The 16,351-nt window shown below is 50.4% G+C and overlaps 1 protein-coding gene across 1 annotated transcript; it reads left to right on the top strand.

The window, feature by feature from the left end:
• Positions 1-2,288: 2,288 nt before the first annotated feature.
• UNG (uracil DNA glycosylase) lies at positions 2,289-12,556 on the top strand. The gene is made up of 7 exons (XM_045791493.2): positions 2,289-2,563; positions 3,099-3,305; positions 3,840-3,935; positions 6,331-6,428; positions 7,083-7,171; positions 8,069-8,247; positions 11,482-12,556. Exons 1-7 carry the CDS (start codon positions 2,333-2,335, stop codon positions 11,620-11,622), a joined length of 1,041 nt encoding a protein of 346 aa, XP_045647449.2. The 5' UTR covers positions 2,289-2,332; the 3' UTR covers positions 11,623-12,556.
• Positions 12,557-16,351: the final 3,795 nt, after the last annotated feature.

The following is a 16,351-nucleotide window of genomic DNA, read 5'->3' as shown; positions in this document are numbered from 1 at the left end:
ACCACCACAAATCAAGATCCAGACGGTTCTGTCACCCCATAAAATCCCCCAAGCCTCTTAGTTAGAAACTCGCCCTCGCCCGATGCTGCCCCGGAGCCCCCGGCAACCACTGAGTAGTTCCCAGTCGCTATAGTTCTGTCTTTTCCAGAATTTTTTAAAAAGATGTTATTTGTTAGAGAGTGAGAGCACAAGCAGGGGGAGCAGCAGGCAGAGGGAGAGGGAGGAGCAGGCTTCCCGCTGACAGGGAGCCCTCCACCGGTCTGGATTCCAGGACCTCAGGATCACAACCCCAGCCCAAGGCAGGCATCCCTTTTCCAGAATTTCTTACAAATGAAATCATACAATAGTCAGCCTTTGGTGTCTGGCCTTTCGTTCAGCTTAATGCTTTTAAGATGTACCTTTGTTTGTATGGGTTGTTTCTTTTATAGCTCAGCAGCATTCTGCTGTATGGATGCCCCACAGTTTGTTTACCCACTCACCCCACCCCGGTTGGGGGACCTTTGAGTTGTTTCCAGCTTGGGGCAATTACAGATGAAGTCACTATAGCCACTTCGGCATAAGCTTTTCTGTGAATGCAGATTTTCATTGCACTTGGGTGAACACGTAGGAGTGGGGTTACAGGGACACACGGTTAAGTGTTACATTTCACTTTGTACCCAAACTGAGATGTATTTCAAAGTGGCTGTAGGGGCACACGATTTAGAGTTTAATGAGCTTCTCCCCTCAGGCACCAGGCTCCTTGCCCTAGGCGCTGGAACACGACCGTCCTAAGTCGCTGGGATGTAGTTTTTGGAATATAGGTGAGGTTAGGTGGGGTCCGGAGCTGATGGCCAAGAAAGAAATCTTGAGATGTCTTCGGTGCAAAATGGTGGTTTTATTAACGCATGGGGACAGGACCCTTGGGGAGAAACAGCGGCCGCCGCCTTCTGCTCTCCGCTGACTCGGGATTGTGAAGAGCAACAGATTATATACTTTGGGGTTAGGAGAAGTCAAGATAAGGGAAGTTCCAAAAGGATTTTCATATGCTAAAGAAGACTCACAGGATACCCGAGGCCTTGCCATTGTCAAATTAAGGTTGCTTCTCCCTCTAGCAAGGCATTAACATTAAGATAGGAGCTTCTGGGAGGAATATTACACTCTGCCTCGAGTATTTGTCAGTGGGCTGCAGGTCATAAGGACATTTAATTTTATCTGTGTTTCCTTCTGCCTTTGTTTCCCACATCACCTGCCCTCAGCAGGGTTAAATTTTGGAGATGGAGACAAATAAACAAGGAAAGAATACATTAACATAATTTTGGAGAGTACAGAAGCTACCGAGTGACCAGCTAGAACGTGGGGTTAGGAGAAGGCCTTTCAAAGGAAGGACCTGAGTTGAGACCCAAAGCTTACCAGGTAGGGGGACAGCGCGTGCAAGAGAGCACAGCCTACACAAGGGGGTCAAGCTGGCGATGTCCAGTGCTGAGAGCCAGATTGAGTCACCTCACAGTAGTAGGGCTTCGGTTAGAGGGAAACAGCTCTGCCAGCAGGGTTAAGAAGCTGGGGTTTATTCTAAAATTTGGAAACTGTAGGGAGTATTTTTACCTGGGAATTACCACGATGCAATTTACATTTCAAAAAGATCACTCTGGTAAGAAAGAGGAGAGCAGCGGGGGATTGTAACCAGGTGATGAAAAGCAGCAGTTGCCTGATTTATTTTGCAGATAGAACCGAGAGGACAGGGGGACGGTTTGGATGTGGGGAGGGAACGCGGGAACAGGAAGGATCGCAGGTGTACCGGGCGTTCGGTGGTGCCTTGTAGACGATGCAGAGTTTGGAGTTTAATCTTCAAGACCTCGGTTAAAGTCTCCCCCAGACCTTACAGGTTAGGCAAAACGTAGGACCGCACTTTGAGCTAGTTTACTGTCAGTAAAATAGGTTGTGAAAACTGGCTGAGAGCAAAACAAATGATTGTTTCAATGCTAACTTCACTCCCACCACAACCCTTCGGGGCAGGTACTCTGATCTCCTTTTCCCCCCACCGTGGAGGTGGAGGGACGCGCCCCAAGGCAGGGGTGTGATGGCTGAGTACAGTAATGAATGAAAGAGTAAACACCCAAGCCAAAACACCCAGGACCCCGCCTACCCCCTGAGGCTTCCAAGCCCCACCCCGTCCCAGGGGCGTCGCGCCCCCGCCCCTCCGGCACATGCGCACTTGACCCCCGACAGCCCCCCGCGCACCCACCCACCTGGGTCGGAGCATGCGCGGGCCGTTTGGCGCCAATTTCGGACAGCCGCAGCTGGCGCATACCACGGGTTCCCCGGGCGGCGCGCGTCCGCTCTCCTCGGCTCCGGGATGATCGGCCAGAAGACCCTCTACTCCTTCTTCTCCCCGTGCCCCGCCGGGAAGCGACGTGCCCGCAGTCCCGAGCCGGCCCACCCGGGGACCGGCGTGGCGGCGGTAGCTGAGGAGAGCGGGAATGCGGCTGTGAGGCGCGGCGGGGACCGGGCACCGGGGGCAAGGGACGGGGAGGAAGGCGACGGGACCCGCTCGGCCGAAGGGTTGCAGGGACGCGCCAGCGACTTGGTAAGCAGGGTCCCTATGTTCAAAGCCGACTGCACATGTTCAAAACAGCCCGCGCAGTTCTCTGTCGGCGGCCATTCTGAGGGGCCAGCCAATGGAGATGGATCTCGGGGCCCGCGGCGCCAATCAGAGGGCGAGGGGCCGCCCTCCTCGGCCCGCCGTCCAATCAGAGGGGAGAGAGGCAGAACTCACCCCCCCCCCCCGTTTTTGCCGCGAAAAGACCACGTGGGGACGCGGGGGGGCGGGGCGTCGGGGTCAGGGCCTCCCTTCCCGCCAACCCCGTGGGAGACAACGCGGGCGTTCCTCACCGCCCCTCTCCCCGCCACCTCTTGGTGCCAAACTCAAGACTGGGGGCAGCGGCCTGCCTTCCCGGACCGGACCCCCAGAGTCAGGTTTTGCTACGACTTGCCCCGTGGGGGCTGCAGGCCCGCGAATGGGCGTGCTCCGCCATGGGCCGTGGGGTTGGGGGCGGCAGCTGTGGGCGCCTGGGCGCGGCCCGCTGCAGACGGTGACCCGCCTGTGCGGGGACCACTTGCAGGCCAGTCCTCCCAAGAAGGCCCGGGCCGTGCAGGAGGACCCCGGCACGCCGCCCTCCTCGCCGCTGAGCCCCGAGCAGCTGGTCCGCATCCAGAGGAACAAGGCCGCCGCCCTGCTCAGACTCGCCGCGCGCAACGTGCCGGTGGGTTTCGGTGAGAGTTGGAAGAAGCCGCTCAGCGCAGAGTTCGGGAAACCGTATTTCATCAAGGTGAACCAAGGCTGCGGGCCCTCGGTCTTGCTAGGATAGCTTGCAGCGTCCACGTTTGTAGGCTCCTGTGTTCCCTCTTTTAAGGTCCTTTTCCGGGGAAGAGGGTAAAATAACAGCCACGGAGTTTTGCGTTCGTATGCCTTATTGCAGTTCTTAAAAGACTGTAAGATGGCATGGTTTCTTGTAAACCATTCAGCAGGTCTGCTCTCCAGGAAAGGGCGGGCGGCACGGTAAAAACCACAAACCAGACTGCGTGAAACCTGGTCCAGCCTTTGCCAAAAGAGGGAGGGACTGTCACCAACAGGAAGGCAAAGCAGCGAGGCCAATCTAAGTAGACTCGGCCCCAATGAAGGGGGAGGGCACCGAAGTGGAGGGACATCTTTGGGGACCTGCAAGTCTAGCTTTTGTTTCTCAAAAGAATTTGGATGTAAGACTTGGCAGAGAGCTAGATAATGCGTCGGCTAGTTTACATTGGAAGTTTCCTTATTGAACTCTTACACTTGGCGGTGAGAATCTGATCTGTCTTTACCGCAGCTAATGGGATTTGTCGCCGAAGAAAGAAAACATTACACTGTTTATCCACCCCCACACCAAGTCTTCACGTGGACCCAAATGTGTGACATAAGACAAGTAAGTACAGGTTGTTGGTGAGTTTTAGTGAAACGGGTATGGGAGTCAAATAGTATGTCTTTGTTAATTACCCACCTTGCAGGCAATTGCCGGTCCATGATGGAGTAATAAATAACATACTGACGTCGTGAGGTTTGGCTGGCTATGTTTTAGCCTGTTAGCTATCTAACTAAGACCATGTGCTATCAGTGCAGCAAAAAAGAAAAGTCTGTACATAGACCTGTGTCTGTTTGCTCTAGTTTTTTTGTATTTTATTTAATCCTGAAACCAACACCATGCCAATGTTAGGTCTCAGTGTGGTGCTGTTGAGGAAACAGGCATGAAGCATTGAGGTCTTTTGCAACTGGTTGGTCCACCCCCCATCTTGACTTGCAGCTCAGTATTCTTTGTGTGTGACCACACTGTCTTTTATAATCGATGCTTTCAAGCTCTTGACTTCTGGCCCAAACAGTTTTACTATCCTGTTAACATTCCTTTGCTCTGGTTCATTCTATATAACGGCTACTGGTTGGTCTGGTCACTTCAGTCTCCTGGCCAGAACCTTGTTTGTAGCTTTACACTCACTGTATGAACAGGGAAGCTGAACATCAAAGTAGCGGTGTTCGACTTTTCAGACTTCCCTCCACCCCCACCTCTCCTACTCCCTCGAAGCCAGTTGCCCACTACCTTTCTGATCTGCCTTTCCCGTCCAGTACCTTTAATGTCTGCTTACGCTGTTCTTTTTTTTTTTTTTTTTTTAATTTTATTTATTTATTTGACAGAGACAGCCAGCGAGAGAGGGAACACAAGCAGGGGGAGTGGGAGAGGAAGAAGCAGGCTCATAGCAGAGGAGCCTGATGTGGGGCTCGATCCCATAATGCCGGGATCATGCCCTGAGCCGAAGGCAGACGCCTAACCGCTGTGCCACCCAGGCGCCCCTGCTTACGCTGTTCTTATCCATTTCCCTCCCCCATTTTGTAAGCCAGGGGTTAGGGATCCTGTGATCTTATACTGTGTCTGTTAAACCCCATGGAAGTGAAATAGGTGAATGACCCATGTAGATAAAGCTGCCGCACCTAATACTTGCATACTTGACCATTTTTCACTTTTGAGCAAAAGCTTTGAATATAGCTCTTTTTATAAGGTTATAAAAAGTTCATAACTTTTTAAGTTCAGGACTAGTTTGTGCCTTGTTTGAGCTGTGGGCTGTTTTGAATACCAATGACCAGTGTCAACAGGGAGGAATAAGAGAGCATGAAAGTTCAGAGGATGAGATGGCCCAGTGAGTCCTCTTTGCAGAGAAGCATATGGAAGGTCGGGGAGGTTGAGTGGCTCCTTCAAGGTCATCCCTTATCCAGGACCAGAACCCAAAGCTTTCCTGCTTCGATAGGCTGTTTCATGAGGGAGAATGTGCTACGTTCAGAGTGAGCACCAGTGGTCCCAACAGGGAGGTCCACAAAACGTTTCTGATGTCTGAAGTTTGGGTTTTGAAGGATGTAATGTATGCTGGCTATAGGAGGATTCTGAGAAGGAACACCGTGGGCAGAAGCAGGAGAATGAAGAAGAGGTGGGCAGGCAGCAGATCAAAAGGACTAGCTGTATTTTCACACCGCCTGTGACCTTGATCTCATTACTTTTCATTGCATGTTGCCACCTTCTTCGTAGCCCTTTGACCTCATTCTCTTCTGATTTTATCCCTCAGAGGATATGGGGGAAGAGGCATCTTCATATGTAACTCCGTAGGGAATTTGCATAGCTTCAACTCATTGAAAAGAAATTTGGTACATGTCTGAAAATTTAAAATACACTTGCCCTTGGACCAGCACCTCCTATTTTCAATCTGTTCCATAGAAATAAAAACAACAGGATATAAAGATAATGTACTGGGACGTTTGTGGCGTTATTTTTTTGTGATGGAAAAAAAAAACTAGGAAAAAAGCAAACTGGCTGTCCGTGACTGAGAGCTCTGGGCATTGAAGGATGCCTGAAATGCATGGTGTGAGAAACACAAAAATGTAGGGTGATTACATCACCCCAGTGATATCGGTAATACAGGTTTGAATCAGGAGAGGATAGGGATGAGTGGGAGACAACCAGCCACTTTGTGTGTTTCTGGATGGGCCAAGGGCATGTTTTCACAATCCGAGAAGTGAAGGGGGTGGGCTTTTTTTACCCACACACCTGCATCAGAGAAGGAGCGGGGCTGTGTAGCAGGTGATGGAGTGAAGGATAATTTGACAGTGGAAAGTAATGGTGCCAGCTCACCCACTCCCTTCTGGGGGTTCTTAGTTTGGGTCGTGGCAGTGGGCTGCCTTTTTCTTCATCGTCGTCCTTTGTACAGGTTATCTCTCGGCCAGATGTTCGTTTAAACTGCTTGTGCGACAGTATTTAATTTCTTGCCACCTGGTATTCACAGGTGAAGGTTGTCATCCTGGGCCAGGATCCCTATCATGGACCCAACCAAGCCCATGGGCTCTGCTTTAGTGTTCAAAGACCCGTTCCACCGCCACCCAGGTACGATTGCTTGACAGATGGCTTGGGTCCAAGGGTGATTACTCTCAGATGTGTACTTTGCAGGTTCTGGGTAGAGCTGTTGGGACTTTGAGTAGCTGTTGGAGCAGGATTTCTCCGTCTTATTACTGTTGACATCGGGGGTTGGGTCTTTGTGCAGGAGAGCTTTTGTTCTGTGCACTCGCTGTAGGGTGGTGGACAGCACCCAGGCCCCACCCACTAGGATGCTGGCAACACTGCCCTGCTCCCAACTAGAGAGCACTCGCGAAATGGCAGTGAAGAATGTCTTTAGACCTTGCCCGAAGTCCTGTGGGGGGCGAGATCACCCGCGGTTAAAAACCATGGCTTTGGGGAATCTGACAGACAACATATCAGACCGTAAGCATTAGTGGAGAGGCGGTAACCCCTAGGCTGATGATCTTAAATCTTCCGAAGCGCGCTGTTCCTTAAATCTGAGCCTAGACCGAAGCAAAGATCTCTGGCAAGGTTTCCTGTCAGAAGGAATGGTGGCCCTTCCTCATAAATCCACGAGGTTCATCCCGCTCTCCCCTCCAAGGGCTGGCGGTGTAGGCTGTGATCCACACATAATGTTGGAGGCTACCGAATTTTCAGAATTGTGCTCAAGGCCCTGTTCTTTTTCTTCCGGTTTGCTTTTAGTTTGGAAAACATTTATAAAGAGCTGTCTACAGACATCGATGGTTTCGTTCATCCTGGTCACGGAGATTTATCCGGCTGGGCCAAGCAAGGTGAGCCAAGCACTGCTAGGTGTGTTTTGGGTGGATTTCAGCACACTCTTAGGTCTGGCTGGCTTATGTTTATCAAAGAACATGAAAAGCTACAGCACTCACAGAAAACAGCTGCGTTCATAGAAATCAAAAAACATGTTTCCCCCTTCTTAACCTCTAGCCAATTTTGTTTTCATGTTTTAATCATAATTCAAAAGAGAAAAATTTGTTTCTCATTATTATTTAAAGTTTATCTTTAATCTTTACGCCCAATACGGGGCTCGAACTCAAAACCCCAAGGTCAAGAGTCGCATGCTCCTCTGACTGTGATATTACTTAATGTTATGTGGGATATACATGTACCTTTTTAAGATTTTATTTATTCCGAGGGAGGGAACATGAGAGGGGCAGAGGGAGAGAGAGGATCTCAAGCAGACTCCCCACTGAGCATGGAGCCCGATGAGCGGGGGGGGGGCGCTTGCTCTCAGAGTTCTGAAATCATGACCTGAGCTGAAATCAAGAGTTGGACGCTTAACCAACTGGGCCACCCAGGCGCCGCTTGGGATGTATTTTTAAAACAACTCTGATGACAGATGTAAGGCATAGTCACTCTTACAAACTCAGAAGACGATGAAATTGCAAAGGTGAAAGTGAAATGCTCTCTGATCTTGCCCAGAGGTACCACCAGTCATGTTGGGATCCTCTCTCTGGGAGCTGATTTCAGAGGACTGCCCTGGATTCCCGGCACAGGAATGGTTTTGTGGGCACAGCCCCTGTTGTTGGGTGTGTGGACTGACTGATTTGTGTGTCTTTCTCTCCCTCTCTCTCTCTCTCTCTCTCCTTTTTTTTCTTTTTTTTTTTTTTTTTTTTTTTTTGTGGACTCATTTGTCTCTTAACCCATTTCTTTGTCCATCACAGGTGTTCTCCTACTCAACGCTGTCCTCACGGTCCGGGCACATCAGGCTAATTCTCATAAGGAGAGGGGATGGGAGCAGTTTACTGATGCAGTTGTGTCCTGGCTAAATCAGAACTCCAGTGGCCTTGTCTTCTTGCTCTGGGGCTCTTACGCTCAGAAGAAAGGCAGTGCCATCGACAGGGTATGGTGGTTTTGTCTTTTAAACACTTTAAACCAGTTTAGAAAATCCTAGGAATCCCTGCTGGTGGTCCCGGAAAACCCACGTCACATGCTGAAGGTTTTCCCTAAAGCCTTATGGTGAGGGGCAGGTTTCCCATTGAAAATTAAGCAAAATTCAGATAAATTATAGGAACGATGAGTTGTGTGTGAGGAAAGCAAAGGGCCAGCTTCTGGTTTCACGGTTAGTACTATAGGCATACACTTGCCCTGTACATAGAACAATAACAGGCCCCATTCACTAAACAAACGGTGCCATAAGCGATGATGAGTAAGGCAAGGACCCCACACCCCCAAACCATCCTCTGTCTCCACCGCGTGGAGACATGCTCCTCTGCTCCTTCTCCGTTTACTTATGGGAAGTACTGACATGCCTAGTCCTGGAATGAAAGACCAGAAATCATCCTTGAATCCTTTCCCTCATCCCCTTGAAACCACTCCGCCAGCAGATCCTGTCCCCTTACCTCCTGAGAATATCCCTGTTTTGCTGCTCACTGTTGACACTGTCCTCACACTGGAGTGAGCCACTGTCATTTCTTTTTTTTTTTTTTTTAATTTTTTAAATTTATTTGACAGAGTGAGAGAGCACAAGCAGGGGGAACAGTAGAGGGAGAGGGAGAAGCAGGCTCCCCACTGAGCAGGGAACCCAATGTGGGGCTTGATCCCAAGACCCTGAGATGATGACCCAAGCCGAAGGCAGACGCCCAACCACCTGAGCCACCCAGGCGCCCCACCACTGTCACTTCTGTCTAGGCTGTGACAGACCAGAGCTGAGGGTTGGACTGAGGACGGCATGCGGGGGGGACGGAGGCAGGTGTCAAGGGCGAGCCTTGGCCTCGGCTGCTGGGAGACCCAGGATTCAGGGAGGAGTCAGCCAGTAAACACTGCAGTGAGCGAAGTGAAGGGGTGACCTGACAGTAGCTGGTGTGACAGCAGGAGGTCACAGGTGTGTCCGGAATGGCCAGGTGGACTGAATCTCCACCCTCCCACCCCCCCGCCCCGCTTCTGGCATCATACCCGGCACTTTCCCTGTAGATTCTCACTTAATGCTTCCTAAACTATTAAAGTGGTACGGTGGCGGTGAGTGGCGGGGCTCAGAACGGAGCCTGCTCACCTTGCTTACTTGGGGCCTGGCAGGGCTGTCTTTGGGTTCCACGCCGGCAGCCCGGTCCCAAGCCTGTCCACTTCTCCATTTTCTCTTAAATGGAATTGATTTTCGTCTTATTTAGTTTTTTTTTTAAGGTAGTAGGTTCACGTGATCAGAAAAAATAGGGTGGTAAGGTACGCAGCGAGACGTTTCCCAGCCGAGTCCCCTCTGTTCAGGTGCCTCCCCGGCTCGGGTGGGCACTGGCTTGTAGCTTCTGATGTCTCCTTCCCGAGTCTTGATGTGAAGGGCAGTAAAGTGAGTGAGTCAGGTTGAGTCTGTAAAGTTTCCATGTGAATGAACAAGATGTTTTCCGGGGTTTTGAGGAAGGGAATAGTAGGAGTAAACTCTAGCGTGAATGAACTCACTGCCAAGATCGGAGTGTCGAGGTAGGTAAGAGGTCCACAGGAGGGCTCTCCCATCTCTCTGTGGGCCATGTGGCTCTTACTCGGTGTGTCATTTTTATTCCTGAAAATGGTTTGGTTTGGCGGGCAGCAGTTGTAAAGTATCGTGGTGATTAGAAGCCAGGTGCATGTCCGGCCAGGTAGCTTTCCCGAGCACTGGGTCTGTGTATTCAGCTGCCTCCTTACTCCTGACTGCTAAGCACGCCAGATTCCACGCTTTCCAAGGTCAGTTCTCCTTTGCTCATCCAGCCTTGCCACACTGGCTCCTGTGGACTCCCCCAGGGTAGAAAGTACCACCACATGCTTGTCCAGCCAGAAATCAGAAAGCATTTGTGACCCCTTCCTCCTTCCTCTCCCCTCTTTCCCTGCTCCCTCTCTGCTCCCCACCCTTCCTCCCCTCCCCACCCCATACCCTATCAGGACATTCATTTGTAGCCTTCCCCTGCTCTAGGGCTCCTCGTAACCTGGCCACCTGGGCCTGGTTCAGGCCCTCACCTGGTCCTACTGGAGTGTCGGGTGTGGTCCCCTTGGAAGGCCCGGCCTTGGGCTGGTGGGCTGGGGTCTGGAGCTGCCTCTTGGCCACAGCTTCCCTTTTCCCCTCTCTTTAGGTTGACTGGAGCACCTCAGCCTCTTCCTGCTTCCTATTTCCCTGCCTGCCTTTGAATCTCCTGCCCCCCCTCTCCAGAGGCTGACTCACTCATCCTTCAAAGCCCAGCATGGCTCACGTTTTCAGGGCCCCGAACTGCGTGGCAGGCGGCATGCTAGTAAGGACTCGACCCGCGTTGCCTCTCACACTCACAATACACACAGGCATTGTTGGTTCCCACACAGGATCTCTAAGCTAGGCGCTGTTACACCCCCTTCGCAACAGAAGAAGGACGTGCAGCCTGGATTCAGGGACTTCTCCGGGGCCACATGATGTGGCAGAGTCAGAACTGGAACCCAGGCCACCTGGCTCCGGGCTCTGGGTTCTGTATCACACTGGGCTGCCTGGCTTTAGTTATGGCCCCTCCTGGACTGAGCTCTTTGAAGGCAGGGATGTTGTGAAAACAGTTAGTTGTGAGGTGGTTTTTATTTAAATACAGAAAAGAAGAAAGAAGAAAACAAATGTGGTCCAGAGTCTTACTACTCTGCAAAGTACAGCTGACATTTAGAAAATCAGAGTGTTGTTTTCGTAGACCATTCAGGTAACACAGAAAAGTGCAAAACCAAAAGTAAATGCCTTCCACTATTTCTTTTCCTAATGGAACTACTATAAATAGTGTTTTGGGTCTTTGTCCAGAAAAACTTATGAAATTACATTTTTTTCTTCCACACGATGTATTTAGGTCTTCTTCCCTTATCAGCGTGTTTAGCTCAGCCTTATTCTTCTAGGAGCCTTGTGGTGTTCCATTGTAAGAAGTTCAGAAAACTATTTTTAGCCAGTTGCACAACACTGGATTTTGATAAGGTTTTACCTGGTACGAGCCGTGCTGCCGAACCTCCTTACACCTGCGTCTTCGCATGCTGTACACATGCTGGGGCCCGTCAGCAGCTGCATTCTTAGCAGTGGCGTTGCAGAGGCATAAGATCCAGGCACACGGCCGCTGCGTAGATGCTGCCTTCGGAGCCAAACGTGCGGCTGGTGATTCCTTCTCTCCTTCTCTTCCAGAAACGCCACCACGTGCTGCAGACCGCACACCCCTCCCCGTTGTCGGTGTACAGGGGGTTCTTTGGATGTAGACATTTCTCTAAAACCAATGAGCTGCTGCGGAAGTCTGGCAAGGAGCCCATCAACTGGAAGGATCTGTGACCCTGAACTGGAGGGCTCTCTCTGGGCAGTTTTCTAGAAGCTGCTCTCAAACTGTTTGCCAGGAGTGGCAGCTTGACCCAGACAGAAGCAGCAAAGGCTCTACCCTGGCTGGGATCCCATGTCTGTCTTTGCAACACGGCTTTGGCCTAAAACCAGACGTCACGGTATCTGGGAGAGAGTAGGAGATCAAATACAGAGACTGCTCTCTGTCACCTTTATGGTAAAAGGGGACAGGGGGCAGAAGCGCCTATGGGTACAAGCTAGCTGCTGTTTGTTTTTACCTGGCAGGTTAGACTTTAGGTTGTCAGGTGTCAGGTGTGGTTATCTAGAAGCACCCCCCCCATGCCCCACCTGGCATTTCAGTTCTTGGCCAAGTACAGTGTTCCCCTTCCCGAGCCCTCAGGCCCCTCCTTGAAGGAAGCAAGAGGACAATTTGCAAGTGCCCAGAAATTTAGGGATGAAAGTTCCTGAGGACTAGTCCTCTGAGCCTTCACAGACAGGCAGAGGGAAGTGAGCTGGGGCTTTTTTTCACAGTTCATCCTCTGGATGTTCCACAGAATGAACAGTGGAAGTTGAACCGGAAGAAGAGAAAGGGGAATTTTTAAAAATTTTTTTTTAAGCGAGGAAATACTTTTCTCCTAGGTGTATCCTGAGTTGGGGTTTTTCAGGCAGCACAGACTGCCAAATGCTGTTTTTTTATGGACTGAAATCACATGGGGATTTTTTTTTTCATGCAACACTGGTGAATTTTTCTGTTTTAAAGATACTTCTGCAGATGTGTATATATATATTTTGTAATCTTTTGTTGGGAGACAGTCTTTGTTAGGTCTGTACCTCCATCCTAGATCCTGTTAGAGATGCCATTGATGTGTTAACCGGGGAAAGAGTTAACCCCGGGTGAGTTTGGGAATAAAAGATTGTTGAAGTTTCTGGATCGGTGCCCAGTGCCCTTCATGCCAGCTCCCTCTGGGCCCTGGCGCGTCTGCCTACGTCCTTGGGCCGCCCTTGGGCCCGGGCAGCTGGTGGTCGCCATGGCAACCATTGTGGGCAGGAAGGGCCGCCCTTGCTCCTTCCTCCCGCCCCGCCCCTCGGATGGAGCCGCCCACCCCTCCAGAGGCGGGGTAAGCCCTGGGCGGGTTCCCGGGAGGGGCGCGAGCAGAACAGCTCTACCCTGTTTTTAAAAAAAAAAAAAACCCTAGGGGCTGCGAGCTGACCCCCACTGCGGCCAGGCGCTGTGCCCCGATCTCCATGGGGGAGCTGTATGCGGACAGGGACCACAGAAGCCCCGAAGGGGCCATTTGGGGCTGGAAAAAGGCATTTCTCCAGGGATCATGGCTGCGTGTCCTGCCAAGCCCTGGGACAGTGCAAGGGGAGCTCCCCGCCCCCACTCTGCTAGTGTTTCGGGACTCTGGACTGGAGGTGTGAGGCCAGGGCACTGGGAAGACGCCCTGATGGCCCACTGACCTGTCAGCACTTGGGGGCGGGGTGGACTATCAACGATGAAAGCTTGGACTCGCCTGGTGTATGATAAGGAAGTCAGAAGTACAGGGAGGGGCCCGGTTAGCACGTGCGGTATTTCAGTGGGCGAGAAAAAAATGCATCCAGTGAGAAAGACTCGACCTCTTTTCTTTCGGGGGGGGGGGAGAGGTTTGGAAACCTTTTGCTGGGGAACATTGCTTCCCATCCAGGCCTTCGTTTTCTTGACACTTGAGAAGGCGGGTGTGCCCGCATTATGCCATCAGCAAGCTGGCTTTCACAGAAGGAAGGTGTAAAACAAGAATGCATTCTCCGTTTGCCCTCTGGTAGCTTTGGGGACCTCCCTTAGACATTACAGTGGGCTCCCTGATCCGAGGGAGAAATGAAGGAATCCTGTTGGTACATCAGTTAGGCTTTAAGGCTTCTCTCCCAAGGCAGTGCTGCCAGTAGGGAAGAAGCTGCAAGCTCTACATTTCCATCAGTCATTCAAAAAGCAAACTGATGTGCTTTTTATTTTTTAATGTAATGAAACATCTAGTGATGCTTTAAACAGAACAGAGCTATGTTAAGTGGTTATGACAGCACCCCCCCCAAAAAAAGAAATGCACATTTGATCACTTGTTTTTAAGAAACAAGGTTCATTTAAAAAAAAAAAAAAGATTTTGAGAGAGAGAGAACAAGAAGGGGGAGGGGCAGAGAGAGAGAGAGAGAGAGAGGCCGACTCCCCGCTGAGCAGGGAGCCTGATGTGGGACTCCGGGATCATGACTGAGCCGAAGGCAGACACTTAACCGACAGCCACCCATTTGCTGGGAAACAAGGCTCATTTTGATGAACTTTTAGCTACATAGTTGTGGTGTTCCTCCACATTTTTGGATGCGCTATGATCACAGCACTAGATTTGCAAAAATGATTAAAGGCAGATTGCCTTTTAGGTTAGGGGTCAGCATACTTTATCTGTGTAAAGGGTCTATATAATATTTAGGGTCTACAGTCCTGCCCAAGAGAACCACTCCACTCTCCCTTGTAGAGACAGCAGCCCCGTGCAAAATGAGCAGGTGTGGCTGTCTTCCAATAAAACTAGCAACACCGAAATTGGAATTGATTATGATTTGTGTGTGTCATGAAATCTTGATTTCCTGCCCCCCGCCCCCACCCCAGCATTCGACAAATGTAAAAACCGCTCTTAGTTTGAGAGCCATAGGGAAACGGGCAACACAGGCCATAGCTGGCAGAGCCCTGCTCTAGGAGCTCCCACCCAGATGTCTGCAATGACAGCGCCCACATACTGCGTCCTGCCACTGGGCAGTGCTACGTGGCCCGTGTTGCGGGAGCATGTGAGAACCCCGCCCAGGATGATTCTGAAGAGCATCTGCTGAGGGCTTTTGGAAAACAAGGAAGTCCGTTAACTGCAAAATGTCCTGTGAACCCCAGGTCATAAAATAATCGTGTGGGTGTCACTATCTGTGAACTGAGTCCAGCAGGGCAAAGTCAGAGAATGGGAGGGTTTTTTTTTTAGACTTTAGCATGTTGTTAGTATGCTCCCATTACTACAGAATACATTCTGTCCCTCTTAAAATTCACTCTGCTTTGGTTTGCACCTAGAATAAAAAGTCTTAGAGTTTGGGACTGGAGAAGCAAACTTTATGAGGCATATGCGTGCAGGAGTGGCTTTTCATCCTTGTCAATTCTTCGAGACATACAAGGAAAAACAGGTAGGATGCTCTGGGCTACTTTGGAGGGTCTCGGCTCGTTAACTGGTAGTGACCCAAGCTGAGAAAAATCTGGAACTTGGGTGGCCTCTCTTCCTTCTTGGAGTCCTAACACACTTTGAATCTGGGGTTCACCACCTTAGGTCACCTTGGTGATGATTTTGGTTGGAATCTGTTTTTAAATTTTTATTTACAGTATGTTTGGAAATGCAAATGTTGGTGAGTGGGGCCGACCAGGAGATCACTACTTAGCATTCTTTGCTACTCAGTGGTGTATTTCCCGAGTCCTGCTCCTCTCAGTTAGTGGCATTTGTGGCGGGGTTGGGGGGGGGGGGGATTCAGAAGCTTTAAACAAGCCCTTAGTATACCTTAAGCCTCACCATAGATGCTCACTTGGGTGAGGCAGGCAGGCCAGGTCTGAGGACCCAGAGGGTCCAGCCACAAGAGTCCTTGCCTTTCACACAAGGTGGAAATCAAACACAAGCCAGCAGGAAGTGAGAGCAGAGTTTATGGAAGACAACAGATACAGCTGGAGCATCTGGAAGGCTCAGAAAGGAAAAGGAGGACGAGTCTCGTTTTTGCCTGGGCTCTGGGGTTTTTACTAATTGTGGTCTCGGGCACGTGTCCTCCCAGGCATCTAGGAACTGGTGAGAACAAGGACAGCGTCCAGGTGTCCATCCTAAGGCACTTATTCCCTGGAGCCAGTGGGTCTGGGGGCGTCAAGCTATCTAGTGCCAGTGGTCTGGAATATGCACATGATGGCTTCGTCCGGTCCCTCCTGAGATGCTTTCTTTGGTGCTGGAAGACTCCAGAGATAACCCTTAACTCCTTGTCCCTTGCAAGGAGGACATATAATAAGGCATGTGTAGGGCAGGGGTACAAGTCCTAGCAAGAATAAAAGCAGGAAAAGACGTAAGGAAAGAAAAGTCAGCTTTTTCTTTCATGGGGTCCCTTCAGTTTCCCTGTCTCATGGGGAAACTAAAAGAAATATCAACGCTAGGCTCACTCCCAGAAATTGATTTAATTGGTCCTCAGGGAGAAGAGGAGACATCAGTATTTTTATGAAGTGTCCGGTTTATGGCAGGACCAACAACCTCTTTCCAGATGCCCTGTCTTCCTTACACCGTTGGTCACTTAATTTTTTTCTTTTTGGCAATGATGATACTTAGGACTTTCTGAATCTAAGATGTATTTGAAGAAAGCCGTTTCTCTATGAATGTTCTTGTGTTTGGTGGGAAAAGTTTATGAACTTACTTACTGGTTTACTCACTGGTTTCAAGCCTACCATTCGGTTTCTAGAAAATACCTATGACTGTAAAGAGTGTCAAGGGACAGCTGAACTACCAGAATGAGTTCTGTGTGTGTGTGTGTGTGTGTGTGTGTGTGTGTGTGTGTGTGTAGGGGGAGCAGGGAGTGTCTGTATGTTGTCTTTCTGAAAGTAAGGAGTTGCATTAGGAAGGCATTACGAAGCACCTGTTACGAGAAGCCACTATGCTAGAAGCTCAGTGTATGTCATTTTATTTTTTCTTTTTCCCAACCACAT

The sequence above is a fragment of the Ursus americanus genome, chromosome 30, assembly GCF_024610735.1.
Source record: "Ursus americanus isolate L20-20 chromosome 30, mUrsAme1.1.p, whole genome shotgun sequence".
Classification (NCBI taxonomy): Eukaryota; Metazoa; Chordata; class Mammalia; order Carnivora; family Ursidae; genus Ursus; species Ursus americanus.
Note: the sequence above shows the minus strand (reverse complement) of the source record. Positions and strands in the feature narration are given on the sequence as shown.

Coding starts and splice junctions, on each gene's coding strand:
- UNG (XM_045791493.2), top strand. CDS start 2,333: ATGATCGGCCAGAAGACCCTCTACTCCTTCTTCTCCCCGTGCCCCGCC. Junction 3,306..3,839: donor GGAAACCGTATTTCATCAAG/GTGAACCAAGGC, acceptor TCTTTACCGCAG/CTAATGGGATTTGTCGCCGA. Junction 8,248..11,481: donor AAGGCAGTGCCATCGACAGG/GTATGGTGGTTT, acceptor CTTCTCTTCCAG/AAACGCCACCACGTGCTGCA.